Genomic DNA, 26,209 nt, shown 5'->3' on the forward strand with positions numbered 1-26,209 from the left:
GGATCATTTTTTAACTTTCCTAAAAGCAGCTTTTATGTTTAATTATTTTTCTGATGTTATTAATGATGCAGAGGCAGTAAGTGTAATTATTATTTCAGTGTTCACCTGAGAAGGATTTTATAGCTCATCTGGCACCAACTCCCACTCTTGATGAGGGAGATCTGAGTTCGGAAGAAGATGAGGCCCTGCCAAAGGCTGATCAGATAAGATCAAAGGCCCCTGATTCCATAGCAAAGATAGTGGATGGTGTTATAGCACAGCACACAAGGCAGGTTAGTTACTCATATTAAAGGACAACCATCCTGTTTTGTGTTTACATTAGTGATCTTCATATGTGAGATAGGTTATTCTTGTTTAGTATTTTTAAATATTTAACTTAGCCGGTGAATATATAATAGCTGCAACTCTGTTGCTCGACAGACAAAAAAACAGTAAAAACTCGCCAGCGATCGCTATACAGGTTGCGGGTGTGCCCACCAGCGCCAACTGTCGGCCAGATACCACTCTCGATGTAAACAAAGACTCAATTTCTTCTCTGTCGACGTGTCGACAAGACGTACTTTTACTCGCTGTAGAACCTGGAGTTTTCTCAACATATTTGGTGAAGTACTTCATTTTGGTTTGAGCTTTCGCAGTGCAGGTGTTTTATCTTCATCTTAAATCTTGAACTCGTTTTTGGATAGATTTAATTTTTGATGACAAAGAGAGTATGGACTTTCTTTGACTTTTAAATGGCCGACCCTTCCCTTAGACGGAAGTGTGTTTAGGCTTTTAGCAATTATCTTATCACGTTATAAATTAATTATAGATTTTCCTCTATATATTTTATATCTCTCCGCCTTTATTAGGCCTCTTCGATTAACTTTCCATTTATAATAAACATAAAAATAAATTTTAATGATTTGTTTATATGCGACCTTTCCTGAGAGTAGGCGGTCCTAACTTGGAAACCAAAGTTAAACAACGTTGAGCCCTTTTCAATCGTAATAGCGTTTAAAGAGCTAATGATTTAAAACTTTTTAAATGAATATTTTTAATAAATAGTTTATGAAAGATTTTCTTTGAATAGTCTTCGTACTGTTTTCAAAGATGAACTAACGTTTAGTTTATCTATGCTACGCAGTTTGCGCTCTATCGTTACGATAGAGAGAGAGAGTATCACGGTTTCACTTTGCAGAAAGAGTAAATCGATTCTGATGTTTTGTTCATTCTTCTTTCAAAGCTTAAATGTTTTAAATTCTATTTTAAAGGAACTTTTTAATTGAAAAACCTTTCAGTTTTTTCCTTTGGTCAAATAACATGTTTTTTTGACGAAACGTAATTGGGCTCTTCTCTTAGGTGCGAAATCAAGAGAGAGAGAGAGAGAGACGGAGGGAGAGAGAGGAGAGAAAACGTTCCGTTCAAGCGGGTAACGTTGTTCTCGAGTTACTCTCGTCCCTAGTCTCTGTACGGGGAGAAAGGATAAAACGTTTTTAGTTTTATTCTCGTCCCCAGGCAATGTACGGTGAGAGATTGAAAACGTAGTTTTGAATGAACTAGTGTTTAGTCTCTTCCCCAGCCACTGAATTTTTTATCTTAAAAGATGTTTACTGTGTTTTGCTGGTATTAATGTGCTTGCATTATACGACTGATTTCGCATTTACTACCTTTTGATGAGGGTAGAATTGCGTGCTTCAGGTAGAAATCAGTAAAAGTTTCGATTTCAGTGAAATAAGTGCAAACAGAAAATCGTAGTGATAAAGTGATATTGCGCAAAGTGTTACAGTGTTGCGTAACCGAGGGTTCGTCTGTTCGTGCCTGTCGTTCACCTAGTCCGGGACCTCTTGCAAGCTCCCAAGCCCAGGGGAGAAGTAATGTCGTACGACTTATGGGTTCAAGAGGCCTTGATCAGCGAACAAACGTTCCCTCTATGGTATCGGGTGTATCTTACCAAGATCTCCCCTACCATAAGGCGAGAGAGACAATTTTCTCCTCGTCATCCGAAGGCTTTTCGCATAAGAAACCTGAAACAAGGTTTCGAGGCCCTTAAGCGAAAGTCAGTCCTTTCAGGACAGGTCCAGCGTCCTGGTTGTAGCCATTAGGACAGCTCTGACCCTATGCAGTCATCGGAAAACTGCTCGCCGCCTAACAAAAGCGTAACACAAGACTCCGAGAGTCTTTTTGTTGGCAAGGTTTTGCGGTCACAGACGTTACCCTCGTCTCTTAACGCAACCATTTCCGTTGATCCTAAATGGGTTGTACGGCAAGACATGCAGTATAAGCTTGCCTCCCTTATGGAAGACTATTCTGCCGAATAGTACGTTGGGCCTAGCCGTTTATCTCATCGAGATCCTGGCTTTCAGCCAACCTAACGTTCCTTTGTGCGTCCTGGTGACGTTGGCGTAGCTAAGTCACGTCAGTCAGGTTGTTTAGAACCACACTCGATGCAGTCTCGTGTGGATTTTCAGCCACATTTGGACGTTAGGCCACTTGCTGATGCTCCTGTTGACGTTCAGGACGTTCGCTAACAATCGGAGTTGACTTGTTTTGACGCTGTGCGTCAACCTCCGCATTCTAGAGTTGTTTTGACTGCTCAATCTAGGCGGTCAAAGCAGTCTCGAGTGGACGCTGTGCGTCCTCACGCACCTGTTGTTGTTGACAGTTCACAGACTGTCAAGCAGTTACATGACGTTGCGTCCTGGTCTCTCTCACTTGTTGTTGTTGACAGTTCACAGACTGTCAAGCAGTTACATGACGTTGCGTCCTGGTCCGCTACTAATGCACCAGTGCGTGTGGACTCTGCTTGTAAAGCATTGCCACCACGGTAGGTCTCTCCCTTGCTTGAGACTCAGCTATTATCGGACAAGGTTCCTTTAGATGAGGAAGTTGCTGTTCCCCCTCCTACTGATATTCCCTTGAGGACTCTGTCAGACGGAGAGGAGCCTAAAGCTGCTTAGCCCTCTATGGACTTTAATTAAATCATGCTGATTTTTAAGGATCTTTGTCCGGATCTTTTTGTAACTGCTGCTCCTCGTTCGCCTAAACGTCAGAGCTTACACTAGGCCTAGCTACTTCGAAGCCGTTGTTTTATAAGCTAGTGCTCTCTCGCTCTCCTAGAGAGCTTTACGTTTGCTAGGCGACTGGTTTATCACCAGGAGGAGTTTGGGGGATACAGCCTTTGCTTTCCCTTCTTTTAAACTGGCTTATAGAGCGAGAGTCTGATATGACACGAGAGAAGTTCTCGGCTTGGGAGTTCCTGCCTCTGCCCAGATAGACTTCTAAAATCTCGTAGACTCTCCCTGGCGCCTGGCCAGGAGACGCTCCAAGATTTTACAGGTCAACTTCACAGCTGTTTTCGAGCCTTTGAAGTTTTGCTGTACAATTATGTCATGCATAAACAAGGCTTTCAGGGATGGCTCCAATGATCTGACAGCCACGTTCTCTGCAGAGACAAGTCCCTCAGGGATAGCTCCATGATTTGGCAGCCATGTTCACTGCAGGAGTACGTAAGAGGCAAGTGCGCTCAATGTGTTCATTGTCAAGACAAACTTCGCGATGAAGTCTACCAGGCTGTCTTGACAGCATTTATGGAAGGCGACTGAATGGTCTCTCTCGACCTTCAGGAGGCATACTTCCACATTCCTATACACCCGGATTCCCAACCGTTTCTGAGGTTTGTTTACAGGAATGTGGGGTACCAGTTTCGAGCTATCGGAGATCAGAGCCTCCCTGTACTTGGACGACTGGCTTCTCAGAGCCTCTTCCAGTCATCGCTGTCTGAAGGATCTCAATTGGACTCTAGATCTGGCCAAGGAATTGGGACTCCTAGTCAATTTGGAAAAGTCACAGCTGGTCCCATCCCAAACTATTCTGTATTTAGGGATGGAGATTCACAGTCAAGTTTTTCGGGCTTTTCCGTCGGCCCCCAGAATAGATCAAGCCCTGCTCTCCATCCAGAAGATGCTGAAGAAAGAACGCTGCTCAGTCAGGCTGTGGATGAGTCTGGTAGGGACGCTGTCATCCCTGGAGCAATTTGTATCATTAGGAAGACTACACCTCCGTCCTCTTCAATTCCATCTGGCTTTTCACTGGAAAAAGGACAAGACGCTAGAGGCGGTCTCGATCCCGATTTCCGAAAAGATAAAGTCTTGTCTGACTTGGTGGAAGGACAATATCAGCCTAAGAGAGGGTCTTCCCCTGGCAGTTCAGATACCCAACCAGGTTCTCTTCTCGGAAGCATCGGACTTGGGCTGGGGCGCGACGCTGGACGGTCGGGAATGCTCAGGTCTGTGGAACTCGAGTCAGAGGAGCATGCATATCAACTGCAAGGAGCTTTTGGCGGTTCATCTGGCCTTGAGAAGCTTCGAGTATCTTCTTCGAGGCAAAGTGGTGGAAGTAAACTCGGACAACACCACGGCCTTGGCGTACATCTCCAAACAGGGAGGTACCCACTCACTGACGTTGTACGAGATCGCAAGGGACCTGCTCATCTGGTCAAAAGATCGAGGCATCTCCCTAGTAACGAGGTTCATCCAGGGCGACTTGAACGTCCTAGCAGATTGTCTCAGTCGGAAAGGTCAAGTAATTCCAACCGAATGGACCCTCCACAAGGATGTGTGCAAGAGACTTTGGGCGACTTGGGGTCAACCCACCATAGATCTCTTTGCAACCTCGCTGACCAAGAGGCTTCCAATCTATTGCTCTCCAGTCCCGGACCCAGCAGCAATACATATAGATGCCTTCCTCCTAGATTGGTCACATCTGGATCTTTACGCATTCCCACCATTCAAGATTGTCAACAAGGTACTGCAGAAGTTCGCCTCTCACGAAGGGACAAGGTTGACGTTAGTTGCTCCCCTCTGGCCCGCGAGAGAATGGTTCACCGAGGTACTTCGATGGTTAGTAGACGTTCCCAGAAGTCTTCCTCTAAGAGTAGACCTTCTACGTCAGCCACACGTAAAGAAGGTACACCAAAGCCTCCACGCTCTTCCTCTGACTGCCTTCAGACTATCGAAAGACTCTCGAGAGCTAGAGGCTTTTCGAAGGAGGCAGCCAGTGCGATTGCTAAGAGCAAGGAGAGCGTCTACCATTAGAGTCTACCAATCGAAGTGGGAAGTCTTCCGAGACTGGTGCAAGTCAGTTTCTGTATCCTCGACCAGTACCTCTGTAGCCCAAATAGCTGATTTTCTCTTATACCTGAGAAAAGGACGATCCCTTTCAGCTCCCACTATCAAGGGCTATAGAAGCATGTTGGCATCGGTCTTCCGGCATAGAGGCTTAGATCTTTCCAACAATAAAGATCTGCAAGACCTCCTTAAGTCTTTCGAGACCACTAAGGAGCGTCGTTTGGCTACTCCTGGGTGGAATTTAGACGTGGTGCTAAGATTCCTCATGTCAGACAGGTTTGAGCCTTTACAGTCAGCCTCCCTGAAAGATCTCACTCTTAAGACTCTTTTCCTGGTATGCTTAGCCTCGGCTAGAAGAGTCAGTGAGATTCATGCCTTCAGCAAGAACATCGGATTTTCGTCAGAAAAAGCTACTTGTTCTCTGCAACTTGGTTTTCTAGCCAAAAATGAGCTGCCTTCTCGTCCTTGGCCTAAATCTTTCGATATTCCCAGCTTATCGGAGATCGTAGGCAATGAACTAGAAAGAGTCTTATGCCCTGTTAGAGCTCTTAAGTTCTACTTAACTCGTACTAAACCTTTACGAGGCCAATCTGAAGCGTTATGGTGTTCGGTTAAGAAACCATCCTTGCTTATGTCAAAGAATGCTTTGTCATGTTTTATCAGATTGTTAATACGAGAAGCTCATTCACACTTGAGTGAGGAAGACCGATCTTTGCTTAAGGTTAAGACGCACGAGGTTAGAGCTGTAGCAACTTCTGTGGCCTTTAAGCAAAATAAATCTCTGCAAAGTATCATGAACGCAACCTATTGGAGAAGCAAGTCAGTGTTCGCGTCATTTTACTTAAAAGATGTCCAGTCTCTTTACGAGAACTGCTACACACTGGGACCATTCGTAGCAGCGAGTGCAGTAGTGGGTGAGGGCTCAACCACTACAATTCCCTAATTCCATATCCTTTTAATCTGTCTCTTGAAATGTTTTAATGTTTTTATGGGTTATCCGGATGGCTAAGAAGCCTTTCGCATCCTGGTTGATTTGGCGGGTGGTCGAAGTCATTTCTTGAGAGCGCCCAGATTAGGGGTTTGATGAGGTCCTGTTGTATGGGTTGCAGCCCTTGATACTTCAGCTCCTGAGGGTCTGTCAGCATCCTAAGAGGATCGCTGGGCTCCGTAAGGAAGACGTACTTACAAGGCAGAGTAATCGTCTAAGTCGACTTCCTTACCAGGTACCTATTTATTTTGGTTTTGTTATATTGATAACTGCCAAAATGAAATAAAAAACTCTTAGCTTATACGATGTAAACATATTTAACTCTGGTCTCTACCCACCTCCTTGGGTGTGAATCAGGTATTATATATTCACCGGCTAAGTTAAATATTTAAAAATGATATTTTAATTATAAAATAAATTTTTGAATATACTTACCCGGTGAATATATAAATTAAACGACCCTCCCTTCCTCCCCAATAGAGACGCAGTGGGATGAGAAAGAAATTGAGTCTTTGTTTACATCGAGAGTGGTATCTGGCCGACAGTTGGCGCTGGTGGGCACACCCGCAACCTGTATAGCGATCGCTGGCGAGTTTTTACTGTTTTTTTGTCTGTCGAGCAACAGAGTTGCAGCTATTATATATTCACCGGGTAAGTATATTCAAAAATTTATTTTATAATTAAAATATCATTTTTACTTTTTTCACCAAGTTATTGTGAAATCTTTGGAAGATACAGTTTGACTTTGCACAGTTGAATGCAGTATCTATTTTGAGATCAATATAATAATTTCTCTTTTGCAGGTTACATCCCTTGAATTACCTCAAATAGCTAGCTTTTCATTTTAAAAACTCCTCCAGTTCTTTTGTCAGTTTTTCTGTAAAATATTCCAAAAACTTTGAAAAAAAAGTTAGAATAAAATAGTGTTAAAAACTTTTTTAGGAAATAGTGTTATCATTTAAGTAATCTAACCCTTGTGATCAAACTGCACAAAACCCCATTCATTTTTCATGAATGATCGAAAAGAATGGTAGGACTTCACCTGATCAAATCCTCCCACAGGTTGTGCGTATGTTGCCAGGAGGACTTGACATTATTGGCATTTATGTGGTAACTCCTCAATCTGACTTCAATTCTTCAGCCAATCAGTCCAAACTTCGATCTATATTGGGAGCAGTTCATCGCACAGCTTCAAAAATTCTTATAGGAACTGTGGAAGTCAATGCAGAAAAATGCATTCTTCATATATGCACACAAACGTTAAAGTACGTAATTCAACCACTAGTAATTGTTTTGGCAGTGGAGATATTATTTTCTATGAATTCTTGTGTAACTAAACCTTCCATCCTTTCTGTCCAATAGTTGTATATATTTATAGAAATAAATTTATTCAAATTTTAAACTTTTTCTTATGCAGAATTGTATGCAAGTCTCAAGAAGTGTCTACTACAGCTCCAAGTGTAATGTCTACGGCAGACCTGAAGTTTCAGAGAGGTGGCGTTAGATGGCAGCAACTAAGTTACAAATACAATATAAATCTCAACTTTTGGCTGCCAAAGGATAAATCACCTCAGTCTCTCTATAAAATGGTTTTGGTAAGGAATTTTTATTTATGAATGGAAGAAATAACTAAAATGTTAGAATCTCAAGTCTAATTTTATTTTTGTAAGTAAGATTTGCATTCACTATATCTTGTCCTTTTATCATATATTTAGTAATATTTTTCAATTTGAAATTACCATAGAAAAAATATAAATTTTGTATCATACAGTATTTTTATTGGTTATAATTTATTTTGATTTCTCTTGAGTAATCATTATTTCTTTACTATAATTATTATCATCTCTTGCATAACTCTAAGTACACTCTCCCTTTTTCTCTGCCCTATTCATATTTCTTCACATTAGATTAATATCCTTCAAATTTTGTTAATTTGAAATTCTGATTGTTCCAACACGAATACTTACCTCGAACTACTTTCTTAGGAGTTACCTGTAATCTCCTCTCTACCGACCAGAGTTTTGTGTAGTATACCCTAAACCCGTTTTCTATGGAGGGCTAACCCGGGAGTAAGAGAACGTGCCCCGAGGGTAGCCTTTGCGCTAGGTCGAGGTCCGCTTGGGTCGTGTGCGCCAGTAAGTTCTCTGGTCGCGACGTGATACCACGTCTCTCTCGACCCTTTGTGTCCGCCTCGTGTGTCCCGCGTGGTAACTTTGTGCTTATCCCTTATGTTCCTGTGTGTTCACTACCCTTCCTTGTGCTTCCCAAGTGTATCCCTTTGATTCCCTGCGTTCCTGTGTCTTGTGGTTGTGCGTTATGGAGCAAATCCGCCGTTGTCCTGGGCCTAGAGCCGGAAAATCGTGTGGAGCGTTCCTCTCCAAACCTGAAGTGGATCCTCACTCCCTTTGCTCTTCCTGTAGGGGCAAGATGTGCCCTCCTTCGGATACGTGCTTTGAGTGTGTTGGTTGGAGTGAGATTCAGTGGGTGCGATACGGCACGAAGAAAAAGAAGTCGTCGAAACGTTCGCCCAGAAAATCTAGCGTCTCTTCGCCGCTACCGTCACCCAGTGGACGGTCCGACGGGACTTCTGTCTCGCCTTCCCCTACCCAGAGTAGGGGACGAGGTAAGTCCGTTGCGGGGAAAGACCCGGGGGTTCTTCCCCAGGAGTCTAGTGTGTGTGAAGTGGGAGTTACGGGGCCTTCTCGGGCTAGTGGGGAGCCTGGTAGTGCTGTGTCTGAGGTTTCTGGAGACTCGGCCCTTGTGCTTGGGGGGCATGTTTCCTCCGATGACCCCTTATGGTGTAGTAATGTTGTTCCTGTTGCTTCGTCCCCTTCGTGGGCCTGTGTTTCAGGTTCTTCGGCAGGCGGCGACACCTAGGGTAAGTTAGACTCCACGGTAGGTGATTCCTTCGGGTGGAAGCTCCCTAAAACGCCAGGTAGGTCCCCTATGCGGTTGGAAGAGGGCCTGGATACCTGGTTCCCTAGTGTTGGGCGCCAACCCTCGTTCCCAGCTCCTCTGACGACGGTCCCAGAAACCTTCCTGCAACCCTCTACCTCGGGTACGCAATGAGTCGCGAAGCCCTCCGCGGCCCCCGCTTCTGCCCGCCGTGCGGGTGGTACAGTGTCGTCGGGCTCTTCGGATGGTGGGGCGTCGTTCTCTTCAGAAGAAGAAGCCAGGAGGAGACATCGGCGCCGGAGGGAGCGGTCCAGGAGCAGGCGTTCCCGCTCAAGATCCCGTTCGAGGTTCAGCAGGAGACGGTCCCACTCTCCACGGAGGAAACACAGGAGGAGTAGGTCCCCCGATGGTGATTGGGTATTCGTTCCCCGTAAGTCAGAGTTACAGTGTTCCCCAGACCGGCAATCCAGGGATTTCTCACCACGGAGACCGTCCTTCAGACGTAGATATGACCCTCGCAGAGAGAAATGCGAGAAGGCCTCAAACTTTAAGAAACGGTTCCCACGGTCGGGTCAACCCACGGGATCCGCGTCCTCGTCCCCTAGAAAGCATGATCGGACGGTAGTCCTCGCCGGCTCGGCGATGCCAGTTCTAACCCCCGTACCCGGTACGGAGGTTTTCGCCGGGGAAGACCAGTACCTCCGCAGGGGAGTGCCTGTTGTGCCAGAACCAAGGCGCTCGGTGGGAGTGCCCGGTGACCCAGCTCCTCTGGATCAGGTCGAGGGTTCTGCCGACGGTAGGGAAGGTTCCCTGACCGAGGACTCGGCCTATCGGAAAGTTATAAGCCTGATCCGGAGGCATCACAGAATTGAAGAGCCAGTTGCTACCGATAAGGACTACTGGAGGTCCAGCCTTACCCGTTTGATGCAAGCACCTGTCCAACAAAAATCCTCCCTGGCCCTTCCTGTGGCCCGGGATCTCGTCATGGGCCGAGCGCACGTCGATAGAGTTGTAGCAGGCAATGCCGAAGCTCCCAAAACGCAGAGCTCTTCGAAGTTGCTCCAAGGGCTCAAAACACAGAGCAGGGTTTATGTGCCAGAGGGACAATGACCGGGAGCCTGCAAAGTGGAGCCTGCTCTCGACATTCTGGGACAGGGTGCCTCGGAGGACAGAGCCTCTTCAGCCCCGATTTGTTTTTCACAATCGGAGGCTGCGATGATGGACGAGATGTCTAAAGACCTAGTTCACGTCTCCTCTTGGTTGGACTGGTGGGCTTCCACACTAGTAGGTGTGCAAGCAACATATGACCTGACGGACCCAGAACAGCAAAGCCTCCTGAGGGAGCTTATCATCTCCGGGGGCAAGACCCTTAAGTTCCTCACCTACCAGTCTCTCGCCCTGTCAGCGAATTGGGTTCTTCGCAAAAGGGACACCATCCTGGCGAAGCTTTCCCGGAAGGTCCCAGACAGAGAGGCGAGGGCCATGAGGAGCCTTCCTGTGTGGGGTGACTCTTTGTTCCCCTTGAAGGAGTTAGAGGAGATCATGGAGAAGGTGGCTAAGAGGAAAGAAGTGAACGATCCCAGGCCTCCACCGGTAAGGAGGCCCCCCTACAAGAGGTCAGCCTCAGACGGTTCCTCGGCTTCTCAGGCCCCGCCTAGCCTGACGAGGAGAGAAGCCCCTTCTCCCTCGTGGGCCTCAGCGCCTCAGCCCCCCCGTAGAGGAGCCCCAGCAGCGTCGGCCTCGTTTAGGACAGGTTATTCTGCCTCCAGGAGAGGCCGTTCAGGCTGCTCCTCCAGGAGGAGGTAGAGTGGGAGGCCCCCTACTCCTGCCCAAGCCTCAGGTTGGGGGATGCCTCAGACTACATTGGCAAGCATGGAAGGCTCACGGAGCAGAGCCCTGGACAGTGTCCGTACTGAAGGAGGGTTACAGGTTACCGTTCTTAACAGAACCTCCCCCTCTAATTCCGGCCAGCCTGTCGGAGTGGTTGGTACCCAAGGACCCGTTGAAGAGGGCTGCCCTTCAAGAAGAGGTGTCCACCATGTTGGAAAAGGGCGACATGGAGGAGATCCTGCACCCAGGGCCAGGTTTCTACAGCCGCCTGTTCCTGGTAGAAAAGGCGACGCGGGGGTGGAGACCGGTGATAGATCTGTCGGCTCTCAACAAGTTTGTACGAAAGACAGAGTTCAAAATGGACACTCCGAAGTCGGTCCTGCTGTCCTTGAGGGAGAAAGACTACATGATGACCATAGACCTCAAGGACGCTTACTTCCAAATTCCGGTCCATCCCTGAAGTCGGAAGTTTCTCCAGGTGAAATGGGGTACCCAGATCCTGCAATTCAAGACCCTTTGCTTCGGATTGTCGACAGCTCCCCAGGTATTCACGAGAGTCTTCACGACAGTCTCGGTTTGGGCTCACGAGCGAGGCATTCGCCTCATCCGGTACCTGGACGACTGGTTGCTTCTTTCCTCCTCGAAGGACATTTTGAAGGAGCAAGGTATAAAGCTTCTCCAGTTTTGCAAGGGTCTGGGTATCATGGTCAACCCAGAAAAATCGAACCTATCTCCCTCCACCAGAATGACCTATTTGGGGATGACACTGGATTCCCTACTAGTGAAAGCTTTCCCGTCGGAGGAGAGGATAAGCAATCTGATGAAGATCCTTCGTCCGTTCCTGTCGGGGCAACCCAGGAGGGCGAAGGACTGGCAAAGCCTAATAGGTCATCTGGTGTCGTTGGAAAAACTGGTTCCCCAGGGGAGACTCAGACTCAGAGCCGTCCAATGGAACCTGAAGAACTTCTGGAACCAACTGGACTCGCCCCAGAAATTAATCCCAGTCCTACTAAACACAATACCCTCCCTGGAATGGTGGCATTGCTGTGGAGGATTAATTTTATTTTAATTTATTTTTTTGTTTTGCCAAATTGAGAGAGAGAGAGAGAGTGTGTGTGTGTGTGTGTGTGTGTTTATTTACTTAGTTTTGTCTAACCGCAAGAGTGTGTGAGTGTTTATTTACTTTAGTTTTGTCTAACCGCAAGAGAGGAAGAGTGTTTATTTGCTTTAGTTTTGTGAGAGATATAGAGAGAGAGGAAGAGTGTTTATTTGTTTTAGTTTTGCTAGATCGCGCGTGCGCGAGAGAGAATGTGTGTATGTGCGTTTGTGTGTGCGTGTTTTGTGTGTCCGCGGTGCGTGCCGAAGAACAAGGGTAGTTAGCGAATGATTGGTTGTTGTTGGAAAGACTGTCGGTATATTTGAGGTTGTTTGTTTACATTTTTTTTAGCTAGGATAGGGCGGTGATGAATGTCTTGGGCGAAAGCATTGGATCTTTGACTGTAGAAGGAGTCGGTTCTGTTTTTTTTTGTTCTTCGAAAGCCGGCTGTGAAATTTTTTTTGTATCGGAGTAAGTACTGTTTTTATTTATTTTTGTTAGGCGCGTTCATGAATGATAGAAAGTTTATTGTTTATCTTTGATTATAGTGCGATAGTTTAGTTAGTAAGGAGTTTTCGTAAGCGTTTTTTCTTTTTATTGCAGGCCGTAATTCCTCCTTTGGAGAGACTTAAATTTTTGGAAAGTGGATATATTGTTGATGACCTGGCCTGTATTAGATTGTATTAAGACTGCTCTTGGATTACGCAACCGTTGATGACCTGGACTACGATTAGGATTACGATTTGATCGCACTGAACGATTTTCTTGATTTTGATGCCATAATGACCCAGCCTGTTTGAAGGATTTTCCGTTTGGATCACTGATAATCAAGATTGTGATGATGATGATGATTAATGCAATTATATAATAACATTTGTCCGTGTTACGGTAGCTAGAGAGCTGTGGTTGGGCTGTAGAAGGACTGTTGGCCCTTGGTTGGACAAAGACGTCCACACATAAAAAAATATTGGTTTTGGTGTATGGGATAATTTTAAGTCTGTTAGGGTTTTTTCATATGAATGGTGTTACGTTTTTTTGGTATATTTATGAATTTAATGATTTGTTTTACGTGTAATTATTTTGGTTGTTGGTGGTTTCTATGTTAAGCTTATTTTGAATGCAGAATTTTTTTCGTTTTAGTTTTGAGAAATATAGTTTTAAGGACGGGGAGAAGGACCTATACATCAATGTCCTAGAGTTGAAGGCAGTCCAGAAAGCTTGCATGCACTTCGTCGATCTACTAAGGGGAAACACTGTGGCGTTGATGTGCGACAACGCCACAGTGGTAGCGTACATAAAGAAGCAAGGAGGCTTGAAATCAAGGGAGTTGTGCGATCTCGCCCTGAGATCCTAGATTGGGCAGAAGCGAACCAGGTTGTGTTATTGGCAAGGTTCATCCCCGGGAAAAAGAACGTTCTAGCTGACGGTCTCAGCAGGATGGGTCAGATAGTAGGGACAGAATGGTCCCTCCTTCCAGAAGTAGCCAAGCTCATCATTCAACGATGGGGTTCCCCGGTGATGGACCTCTTTGCAACCAAGCTGAACGCGCAACTTCCCGTGTATTGTTCTCCTGTCCCAGACCCAAGGGCAGCCTTGGAGGATGCCTTTCAGCACAAGTGGGACAACCTAGACGTGTACGCTTTTCCCCCCTTCACGTTGATCAGGCAAGTACTCAACAGGGTAAGGGCTGCCCGAAACTTAAGGATGACTTTGGTAGCGCCCTGGTGGCCGGAGAGAGTGGTTCGCAGACCTAAAAGACCTGGTGAACCATCCTCCGTGGCCACTCCCCGACAGGTCAGATCTTCTACAACAGCCGCTCTTTCTCAGGTTCCACGACAACCCACAGTCTCTACGCCTTCACGCCTGGAGACTATCGAGCGACTCCTGAAGAAGGAAGGATATTCAGCAGGAACAGCTAAGAGGATGTCGCGGTACCTGAGAAGGTCGTCGGCATCGGTCTACCAAGCGAAGTGGGCCTCTTTCACGAAGTGGTGCGCTTCAAAGCGCATAAAGCCCCTCAAAGCCTCGGTCCCAGACATAGCAGACTTTCTAGTATATCTCAGGGACGAGATAGGGATGTCAATCCCAGCTATAAAAGGAGTACGAGCAGCCTTGGGTCAAGTCTTCCTTCCGAAGGGCATCGACCTGGGTTCCTCTAGACACATCTCTATGCTTGTCAGGAGTTTTGAACAGTCCTGCCCCCTGCAAGCGGTTAGGGTGCCTCAGTGGGACTTAGCTAGGGTCCTGAAGATGTTAAGTAGCCCCCCCTTCGAACCAATGAAGGATATTGTAAACAGGGATCTCACTCTCAAGACAGTCTTTTTGTTGGCCTTGGCTTCTGTGAAAAGGGTAGGGGTGATCCATGGGCTGTCTTATGACGTCTCTCATTCGAAGGGGTGGAAAGAGATCTCTTTCAAGTTCGAAAACCCAGAACCCAGCAGTCTGGGACCCAAAATTCGAAGGTTTCTCTCTGCCAGCTATACCTAGGACTGGGAATCCTGAGGATTTGAGGTTATGCCCTGTCCGTGCCATTCGAAAATACCTTGAAAGGACTGCACATCTCCGGCCAGGCATCAAGAGCCTTTTCGTCTCCACAGGTGTTACTAAGAAACAGGTATCGAAGAATACCATTTCCTTCTGGTTGAGACAAGTTATTGCCAGGGCCTACAAGGAGGAGGGACTGGCCTTGCCAGGCACTCCCAAACCCCATGACATCAGAGGTCTGAGCACTTCCTTAGCATTTGAGAAAAACATGGCAGTGGGTCAGATCCTTCGTGTGTGCACCTGGTTGAACCAGTCAACCTTTACTGCCCATTACCTCACGGACTACTCCAGAAGGTCCTTAGACAGGTTCTCCATTGAAACAGTCATCTGCGCGCTCCAAGTGATTTAACGGTAAAGCCCCAGGCTCAATCGTGGATAGCAAAACCAGGAGACACAGGTTCGTTCCCTTTCACCCTAATCCCCGTTTCCTATCCCTATCGGAGATAACCACTCTTGTAACCATTGAAGAACACGTCTCTGCAACTGCATTACTGGACTCAGCATCAGAAGAATTTTTTCAAAGGGTGAGTACTTAGACACTAACGTGAGCTCTTTGTGTAGTTGCCCTATCGTCCGTTTTCCCAGTGTGTTTTTGTTTTTAAAACCTAATTCATATCTAGGCCTCTTGGCGTCCGCTTGTTGGGTCTGAAGGTCAGGAAGGCACTCCCATCTCCTAAAGTGTAAGTCTCCTAAGAAAGTAGTTTGAGGTAAGTATTCGTGTTGGAACAATCAAAAATTTTAAGTAATTTTTATTTTTCCTAACATACTTACCGAGAACTACTTTCGGGTAATGGCCCTCCCTACCTTCCCCGAGTGCCTCTCTGCCCTTGCAAGGACTTTTTGCAACATCCGAGGAACTTACTGGCGCACACGACCCAAGTGGACCTCGACCTAGCGCAAAGGCTACCCTCGGGGCACGTTCTCTTACTCCCGGGTTAGCCCTCCATAGAAAACGGGTTTAGGGTATACTACACAAAACTCTGGTCGGTAGAGAGGAGATTACAGGTAACTCCTAAGAAAGTAGTTCTCGGTAAGTATGTTAGGAAAAATAAAAATTACTTAAAATTTTTGATTTTTACATGTATTATTACCAATTATGTGTGTTGGCCAAACAAAATAATCAACTCCGACTCTCTGTCTGAATGTATATTCATGGCTATATAATCATAGCTTCACCAATGTGGGCTTTCTTGCAAAGTTTCGACTGTTCAATTGGTATAAATACCTTAAAAAACTTATAGAAAGTCAAAATTTTCATAAGTGTATTTTTATGGTAGCACTCTCTACAGAGGCATGAAATAAGTTGGCTTTAAATTTAGACATGGTTGTGGGGAGAGTATGTAGAGTTGCCGTTATTTCCTTCAAGTTTTCATAATTTTCTATTACATTCTTTTGGCCCTCAGAAATAGTCAACTGTGCTATATTGGTTGACAAGTATGATCATAATTTTAACATACAATGTATTTAATGCAGCTTTTATGTAAACTGTAAAATTCTTTGTTTATTTTGTAAGGGTGTTCATCCATAGGCACTAAACTTGAATTTATTAGGGGGACAACATTTTAGATTGTCATATCTTTTATTTGTATACAATACTATGTGCAATGTATAATTCATTAAATCTAAAAAAAAACAAAGGTCAGCAGAATGTTTAATCACGATTATACTCTTTTTCAGACCTACATTAAGCCATGGGCAGATAGTGTGAGCGACTCTCTCATACTCATAGATTCGGAATTACCAAATGATGGTGACCTCTTAGATCCAGATGCGGAAGAAAAGCCAACTAAGAAGAAAGGAGGTAGAGGTGTTATGGAGCTTACACCTCCCAAAGTGTTTAATGTAGAAATCTTAGATTGCTGTTCACCTTTGGCTGCTAGCAATGGAAAGATAGAAAGCTCAGGGTCGTTACGTTTAATTGGAGAATTAGCAGGTCTAGCATTCGTACATTCAAAGGTAAGCGGTTGATTCAACAAATTTGGAAAATATTATTAATTAGCAGAGGTATCTAGGCTTATTGCAGTCAGACCAATTTACAATAGACCATTACTAATTGTTAGTGAAAGTTGATAAAAGTATTTTTCAATATTTGGTTAACTGTTATCTAGTTTTGGTGGAAATGTCTTCTAGAAAGCCAAAAATAATGAGAGCAATTATAATTTCACTGTTGAACTAAGTAATCTTTCTAGTAAATACTAATTACCCTTTTAATTGCTAATACAAGGCTATAAAATTCTTTGTAAATTATGTTGGTATGTTGGTATATAGAGACTGCTTGAGACATCTTACAGTATTCCATAGCATGGAATATTTTGATATGTCTAGAATCAATTGTTAAAGAAACTCCTTTGAAAAGGATGGTTACTTATGGAAGAAACTCCTTTGAAAAGGATGGTTACTTATGGTTATATTGTGGGTATCTTGGTATGCATCCTTAATCGATTCCAAAGGGTAGAACTTATACCGAAAATGAAGCTCAGTATACCAAAGTTTTCCCCTGAGAAATAACAGGGAAGTCAAATAATCTGTTCTGGTAAATTCAATAATACTTATAGGGCATATTATGCATTAATGAGGTTGTATAAAGTAATTTGGTACTTATTACTAAAATGCATAAATACAATATATAAAAAACTATGATTAGAAGAAATAAATTTAACCTTGCTGAGAAGAGTTGATGATCCAGGACAGAGGTTCTCAGCCTTTCTTGGTCAATGCACCACTTTGCCATTTGTCAGAATGTCATTCATCCCTCCTTTCTAGGTTGTCTGTTTCAAAAAGTGCATTCTAAATAGTATGCAAATATTGCTAAAAATCCTTTTAATTTCTCCTATAATTAGTATGTATAGTCACAACTTAATATGGATTATGTTTATAATGGAGTTTTACAAATTATGTGCAAATTGGAAATGATGTACAGTATATACTGTATAAAATTTGAATAAGAGTAAAATATTTTTTTCTCTTCAATGGACTACTTAACAGGCCAAACTAAAGCTAATGCAATTAAAAAGTTCAGTAGAAAAACAAGCTGTTATAAATCTGTTATCAACTTTATTCAGAAGATTACAGTTCGTCAAATGACGAAACCTGATTGTTTTTTTTTTTAGCCAATTCTGAAATATTCAGAGAAGTGCGTGAAAGGGCACAATGTAGGTAATTTTCTACCTTTAATCTACTGTATTGCTTCATTTTAATTTACAGCAAAGTTGAAAAACCTTACTCACAAGGCACAGGCAGCTATTTATTACACCTTTGGGTAGGAATCGCACATCAGGGGCCAAAATTCTGTTATTGATTTCTCATCAAACATATATCTTACTTCCGAATCGGTTTTTGGCTCCAGGAGTTTATCTTGAAAATCATCAGGAACTTTTCAACTGGCAATTTAAATGGATTTCTGAGTTCAGAAAAATATCTGCGGAATTCATTTTCCAGTGCTATCAAATGCTGCCATATTTAATTTTTTGCAAATTGTGGAAGCACCTTGTCTTCACCACAAACATCAAGAATGGATACCAGTTTCTCAAACATTGGTATACTGTATTTTTGGTATTGACCTTTCTCTACAAATTTTCAAGATTGATCATGAAAGCTTTAAAGGCACCTACGATTTCTATAATATTTGTATTCCTTCCTTGCATCTGAAGATTCAGTTGATTAAATATATCAACCAAATAGGCAAGATGCACAATCCATTCTTCATCATTCAGCCTGGCAAAAACTTCAAGTCTTACCTTGAACTTCGAAAACCAATTTGAGCTCCTCTAAGCTCAAATATTCGCTCAGTTAAATTTCCTCTTGATAGCCAACAGAAGTTTGTGTGAAAAATAAACAAACGAGGACCAACATCCACATCAGTACATAACTGCTTGAAAAGTTGTGAATTGAGGGTGGCTTCTTTCACAATTTGAATTGTTTGATCTAAAACGTAGTGGAGCTGGAAGTGCTATTGACGCTAGTGCCTGACGATGGATCATACAATTAATGCCTTTCACTTTTGGAGCTCGCTTTTTTCACACATAATTGGAATCCTGATTTTGTCCCCACATAGCTGGTGCTCCATCTGTAGGCAACAGCACCCACTGGTATTATCCCACAAAAGATTTTCTGAGTAAATAAAAATATGAAACCTTTTCCAATATATCTGAAGCCTTGGTCGTTAGTTCAAGAAAAGAACAAGAAAGTAAATCATCCTTAAATGAAGCTGCATAAAAGAAAGAGAAAGATGCCACACTACATACAAAGAAATGAGTTGTATTTAATTCCATATTGATATTTGATAAGAATAATTATATTACAACACTAGTTGGAAAAGCAGAATGCTATAAGGCCAAGGGTTCCAAGAGGGAAAATAGCCCAATGAGGAAAGGAAACAAGGAAAAATAATTTTTTTTTAAGAGTAGCATTAAAATAAATATCTCCTATATAAACTTTACAAAATAAGAGGAAGAGAAATAAGATAGAATAGTGTTCCCTCTTGTATGTTATACTATGTATATATGTACAGTAATTGGTGCTGATGTCTTCATTGAAGATTTTTTTTTCTTATACAGTAATCCGAATTAACCATAGGGCTTAGCCTTGACAGAGGGATGCATTTAAGTGGATCTAAAAACTGAGTGCAAACTTTTAATTTTAGTGTTTATTAAAATTTTGTAATTAATAGGATTTATCCCCTTTCTAAGTATTTTTTTTTTCAAATCCTTGGTTCACCTTGGATGGTCAATTATATATTATTGTCTGTCCCCTTTCTCAGTACCTTTTTAATCCTAATATTAGCTTCAGTTAGTACAGGTTTAATTCCAACCCAGGTGACAGGCCAGATTGGCCAAAACCTATAATTGCTTTCCTAACCCCAAAAACTTACTGTGGTCACAATACACCCCCTGAAAACCCAAAATTCACTCCATGGGGTGAATTCTATCCCCATTGAGAACCCCTTATCTAGGAGGATGATGATGAGAAAAGGGAGGAGGAGATTTTGTTGTTTAGAAGTCCCCTCTTTAACCAAAACTTCAGAAATCTGAAATTCTTGTTTTATTGCCTTTTGATATTTGACTTAGACCTGATTGAGGCTCACCAGGTTTGAGTTTTACTAAAAACCTGTGCATTGAAGTTTGTATTTGTCTCCCTTTAAGGAAGTTTCTGGTGTGACATTGTCTTGTCATTCAAATCAGTACTTTTATGGCTATGTATGCCAGTCCTCCTCTTAAAGATATCCAAACCACCCATAGCTGCCTTTAAATACTTCATTAGTATCTTCACTCATTCCTGTTATGTCTTTAAAAAGATCAGCTTCCAACATTTTTGCCTTCTCACAATTTATAGTGCCTGCAACTAAGTGTTTTGTGTGTATCAAGATCAAAGACAATTTATCAACTTACTATAATATTGTCTGTGATCTTTGTTTTAACTTTGATTTCATCCTCTTTGCACAGTTAGCTGATTTAATGGCCTCTTTTTTTCACAATGTCTAAATTGTAATTGTTGGTATACTGTATCCAAGTGACGCACATGGTGCTCTCATACCCCCCCCCCCCAAAAAAAAAAGCCAAAATTAAGTTTTAGTAAGGATTGTGCTTTGAATGAGATCTACAGGCCTCTTGAGGTGTGGGTTTCTTTTTCATACTGAAAGAGGTAATTGCTGGTATGCCTGACTCTTCTCGGCCCACACCAGTTCTAGCGAGCGAGTCGTATTCCAAACACATTTCTTTCTTCTCAAAACAAAACTTATCCTGAATTTTAAGTACAGGACACTATTCTAAAGTAGTTGTTTATCTAGAGGTTCCATATATTTTCAGGATTATATTTGTGGGATCCTTGAATTTTTGAAAGATGATCAACATTTATAATGCAATATTTGTGCACTAGCATCATTCAAGATACTTTGAGTATGCACTCTAGATAATCAGAGTTTAGATAATACTGAGAATTACATAGATAATTTGGCGATGTAGAACCACCTTGATAAAATTTACTCTAACCAAGAGAAAATCTTAGAAATTTTTTTTAATTTTTTTTTCTCCAACCTTAGGAGTAGGTCAAAATCATTTAGTTTTTATAGCACATACATGATTTAGATGCCATAAAGTACTACTTTTTGAGGATAATGGCATCCTACATATGTATCTAGTTATGATGATAATGCAAAGGTCTAATATCAACTTCAGTTTCTGATTAAAACATAATTTATTTCAACGCCTACTGGTACTGAGGCCTTACAAAATAGTTTTCTATTATGGCAAAGATGAAGCTATGCAAAACATGACCAAAATTTTTCAGGCCACTGCAGGGGAAGCACGAGCAGCCGTTCTTGTAGATCTAGTACGTTCAGTTGTGTCACGGTGGGAGATGCACTGCGACTCGCTAATTGAAGAGCCTCCATCTCATCTCATTGGTCCTATAATACATGAACCGCCAAGAAGAGTCTTCTTGGAAGGTATGAGCAGGAGTGAAATTGCTACTCCATTTCATATTAAAATTGTCAAGCCTTTACAGAATAAACCACCTAGATTTTAAATGTACTGATCGGATTTAGAATTTAAATTTCTATGAATTCAATAAATGATATCAGTAAAGTTCATGTTATTTTCTATTTTTGCAGGTGGGGGATTACCAGTAAGTCTTTGTGACTATCTATTTCCTGGTGATACAAGTGCTGATGCATGTCAATCAGCTCAAGAGCTCCTGGGAGTCAAAGTAAGAGATGAGCATGTTGACGACACACTTGAAACGTTTAAAGGTAAGACTGAGCTAATCTTTTCTGGGAAGGAATTTAACTCTTCATCTTTCTTTCCATACTGGAAAGTATGTTGATAGTTTTATGTACATGAAAAAAAAAAAACTATAAAACAGACTTACTTTATGATTTTTAAATGAAATTTTGCATAATTACTGGTATGTATCTTTCTTTATTCATGTACCACTTAGTGCATATTTCATTTTGGATTCACATAAAAAATGAAGCCAGTTTTACCAAGATCAAAGAACATTCAATTATGAAATTTGGTGAAATTGTATGTGTGGGATAACATAACTGATCAGACAACTTTGGTGTTATAGATAACAAAGTTGTTGTAATTGTTTTGAATAAAATAAAGTTCAAAATTCACAATAAATCTTAGTCCCTATGGTATTAATAGTATACTAAGTTTGATTCACTAATACAAACTAATACTTTACTTGCTCTTTTATCTTCCAAAAATTTTAAATTAGATCACAATTGGTGTACTATTCTAGTTCTGATAGACCATCAAGGGTAACATAGCTTGGATATAGGGAAAGCCTCTACTCTAATCACTGCAATTAGTCAGTCGTTCTTACATAGATATCTTTTCTACGATGCTCTACCCTTTGTTCTTGTGTCAGAGTGACCTCTGATGTATTTTTGGGTGTGGGCTGTAAATAAGCCCTCTTAGTTACGGATCTTTGTAGCATTCCTTTGGCCCTTGGCGGCACTTGCTTTATATCGTTACTTTATATTGTTCCCAATTCCCTTCTTCTATCTTGCTGTCCAATCGTTTTTAACAGTACTATACTGTACATCCTTCTGAGTAACATTTCTGAACTTCTTTATAAGCAGGATCTTTATTGATCTTAAAGATTTTGTAATCCTCTACCGAGTATGCTGGAGTTAGCATAATAATATAGTCCATTAATATCCCACCTTACATTGTTAATGGGTTTCAAGAAACCAAACAGAAGTCAATTTCCGATGTAGATCAGATTTTTTGCCTATAAAGCGACTTATACGATCCCTATAAACATATAGAACACGAAAAAGTACTTAGAATGTCCTATCATTTTTTAGAAACCACACTCCTACATTAATAAGCTTCCATGTAAAATATAAAACTGTACAGAATAGCTCTTCATTGTTATTGTACGACGTAGAAAGCGATGTAAGGTCGTAACCTAATTCTAATTTTTTTATTTAATACTTAAGGATGAGCGTTGTAAATTTGGAACAACTGATGAACTGTATGTCAAACTGACCTAAATAGGAGTATTACTGTAAATCTCGACTGACCTATCCTTTCTCTTTTGGATAATTTAGCCCTTTTTTTGTAAGATGGGATAAATCTTGTAGAATTACATATTTCTATACTCGCCTGCCATTCAAACTGCTCCTCTCCTGAAGCTGGTTAAATGACAAAATCTACCCTTAAAACTAAAATCTCCAGTTTTATTTCTGTGTGATTACCCTGCCCTTCTAGTTAGTGTTGGCATCTTATGGCAATACTGTACTACTTTATGGGTAGAATGTCTTTCAGTTTCTAAGTCAAAACTAGTCAGTGGGGAGGCAGTGTGACAAGCATTGAAAATAGTAATTTTATTATTAAAATTCTGTATATTTTTAAGATTTTTCCTGGTGGTCATATTGCTAACTCCCACATTTCAATGGAGGTGAGATAGTGAGGGAAAGATTCAGGAAATCTAAAGCCTTGGCTTACTTAATTACTTTAAATTGCTAGACTCCTTTCTCTAAACTAGATTAACTCCCATAACCTAAGAAAGAGTACTAATTTGTGCTTTCAGATTGAGAATGATAAAACCAACAAAACTCCCAAGGAGCTAAAACTTATATTAAGGAATTTAAACCCTAAAAACTTATCACCCTGAAATATTTTGCAAAGGAATTAATATTACCGATATGTTTATTTAGGTGATCACAGGCACCATTTAGTTTCTCATATATCTTTGTGGTAAACTATTACCATATTGCAAACTCTTTGTATTAGTTAATATCAAAAGTATTTATCCTAATAGATTTTACACACTTGTTTTAAGCTCAAAAGTATTTATCCTAAAATATTTAACACATTTGTCTCAAAAGCATCAAGTGCCAGACTGTTTGTAGTTGATTGTGTAAACAACCGGTACTGTTTGATGGCTTTTTTTTTTTAATGTGAAAATGATCCGTTGGCTAATAACTCGCCTTTGATTGTCTGGAGATTACCTGTTATTTTTTATTCAGACTGTATTCACCATCAAATTACTCATTAATGTTTGCCCAATGATGTTCTTTTATCCTAGTTTATTACAATCTATGCCCACTGTTCTACTAACTTACTGTAACTAGTCTTTGGGATTGTATCGACCACTGTATGGAACCTCATTTTTAATGAATGTGGATTTAGGTTCAACTTTGACAAAGAAAAATTACTTATAACTGATAATAATAATTATTATTATTAAAAGGGAGAAATTGTCCAGCCTTGTGAGTTGAACTCTCTTACAGAGCTGGCCCGAATAAATTTGAGAGGAAATAATATACTGTATAACTATCACAAGAGGTGTGCACATTGAAAACCCATGGGTTAGTATCGTATGATCAATACTCAATCTTGCTAAAAGGATTTCAATTCCTTGTCTTTCTAGTCTGCTGATTCCTTTGTATAAACAATTAGTTTGATTTGTGTATTTTAACCTTAGTGTAGTGATAGTTTTTAATCGGTACAAAAACTAGTAGCCAAGTGATGCCTACTACTTGGCAGAGAGAGTTCACATTTACAAGATACAGTATATCATTACATAAATTTATATGACCTGATCTTATAAACTCATATTATTTACAAGATATTAAACAGCCACCGCATAAATAGATAATGTACAGAAAAAGAATTCTTGAGATAAAACAATAATATTTGTTGCAAGGGAATAAAACAAATTTGGTTAGTTAAATTAGTAGTGATATGTGATATTTTTTGAAGTATGTCTCTTTACACGGTAATTCTCAATTTCTTAAGAATTCATTTTCATTATCCTAACCCACGTTTTTATTTTTACTTTACAGAAGTTGAGACAATGGAAGAGGGGCTACCTGGTGAAGAAGAGAACCTTGAACATGATGGTATTAGGAGTGGATATACATCCTGTCCTATCTCTTATGTTGTGTTAGCAGTTGTTGTTGGTGTTGTTGGATTGGGGTTATCTTATGTTACAATTCAAGGGGAGAAAATGGTCACTTAATAAGTACCGTATATACTTGTGTATCATGCAACTTTTGAAGCTAATTTTAAGGGGCCCATGCAACATACACAAGATATAAAAGTAGCGTATGTACTCTTAAACCAGGCTACTCTGTTGACCGAAATATATACATTAACCATTTACCAAGGTAAAAAAAAACTGATGTTATATTGACATATTTTTATTTTAGCATAAAAACCTAAATAACTTTGAAATTTTTTTCCTTATATGTTACTGTCGAGTTTAATGGCACATCAAAGTTTACCAGTGGTTTCAGCCATGTTATTTCATCCATGTTGCTAAGCACAATAATTTAGAATTTTTAACTTTGTGGTGCTTGATTATAAAGCTTGGGAAATCTTTGATATATTATTTTTTTTTATTCTTTTGATAGCTTTAGTGCAATTTGGTTTACCAGTTTTCATTAATTGAATACTGTGCAGTACACCATCTTGCACCTAATATAAAATCTTTTCTTCTGGAATTTCATGAAGTCTTATACTGTAATAGGTCATGTTATAACAAAACAATTTTCTTAGTTTTCAGGCACACACTTTGCCTAATTATCCTCAAAATTCCTCAATTTACATTTAAATACAGTACATTATTTGCACATTTATAAGGAATTCCCACTTATTTTTCTTTGTTTGCTTGAGTTTCAGACACAGCTTTCCCTGATTTCAAACAAATTAAGCAGTTTGTTCTCTCAGCTTCAGCTTAATGTTTAAATTGAGCATCATATTTCATCAAAGATTTTTTTCTCCATAGCAAATAGGGGCACTGTATCATGAAAAATTAAATCAGCCTTATTCTACGTATCGATATTTGGATCATGATTATGGTAATTGTTTACAATGGTTGAAATGCCTAGCAGATCAGCTGTTTCTATCAGATTCTGTTTTTCATAACAAAATACCTGTTTTCCATTTGGTTGTCATTGTAGGTGTATGCTTTTATACAATGAATGTAACGTTACTTAACGATGCTTGTATCATTCTATTGCTTTTTCAACTTATGGAAATAGAAGATAGGATAAAGAGATGGAGTAACAAAGAATAGCCTATTGTAATCTGGTTTCTCAAAAAATGAACGTGCATGGTACAGGAAGTAGATAAAATATTTTTTTATGGGTGAAAATTTGGGGATCGTATATGCTAGATCGCCTGTTACACGAGTATATACGGTAATATTTTATTTCTCAATAATAATAATAATAATAATAATAATAATAATAAGAGGGCTACGTTCTTGTATTGACATACTGTTGTTACCTGAAGGGCACATAAATAATCCATTGCTTTATCTGTATAAAGCAATGGATTATTTATTATTTATTATTATTACTTGCTAAGCTACAACCCTAGTGGTAAAAGCAGGATGCTATAAGCCTAGGGGGCTCAACAGGGAAAATAGCCCAATGAGGAGAGGAAACAAGGAAAAATAAAATATTTTAAGAACAGTAACAACATTAAAATAAATATTGCCTACATAAACTATAAAAACTTTAACAAAACAAGAAGAGGAGAAATTAGATAGTAGAAGACCATGGTACAGAGGCTTATGGCACTACCCAAGATTAGAGAACAATGGTTTGATTTTGGAGTGTCCTTCTCCTAGCAAGAGCTGCTTACCATAGCTAAAAGTCTCTCTTCTACCATAGCCAAGAGGAAAGTAGCCAGTGCAATAGTTAACCCCTTGGATGAAGAAGAATTGTTTAAGAATGTAATTGTTGGGCTTTCAGATTTTATGGTTGTTTAATATTTTTACCTGTATTTT

General features: G+C 40.9%; 1 protein-coding gene across 1 annotated transcript in view; it reads left to right on the top strand.

Annotated features, from left to right (window-relative positions):
* LOC137630604 (protein odr-4 homolog) overlaps positions 1-25,410 on the top strand; it is a 38,311-nt gene extending 12,901 nt beyond the window's left edge. Inside the window, exons 3-9 of the mRNA XM_068362196.1 lie at positions 99-272; positions 7,156-7,358; positions 7,511-7,688; positions 16,136-16,414; positions 20,744-20,900; positions 21,066-21,203; positions 24,258-25,410. Of these exons, the coding sequence (XP_068218297.1) occupies positions 99-272; positions 7,156-7,358; positions 7,511-7,688; positions 16,136-16,414; positions 20,744-20,900; positions 21,066-21,203; positions 24,258-24,433 (1,305 nt within the window). The 3' untranslated portion in view covers positions 24,434-25,410. The remainder of the gene's footprint in view (positions 1-98; positions 273-7,155; positions 7,359-7,510; positions 7,689-16,135; positions 16,415-20,743; positions 20,901-21,065; positions 21,204-24,257) is intronic.
* Positions 25,411-26,209: the final 799 nt, after the last annotated feature.

Source organism: Palaemon carinicauda, chromosome 38, assembly GCF_036898095.1.
Source record: "Palaemon carinicauda isolate YSFRI2023 chromosome 38, ASM3689809v2, whole genome shotgun sequence".
In the NCBI taxonomy this organism is placed as follows: Eukaryota; Metazoa; Arthropoda; class Malacostraca; order Decapoda; family Palaemonidae; genus Palaemon; species Palaemon carinicauda.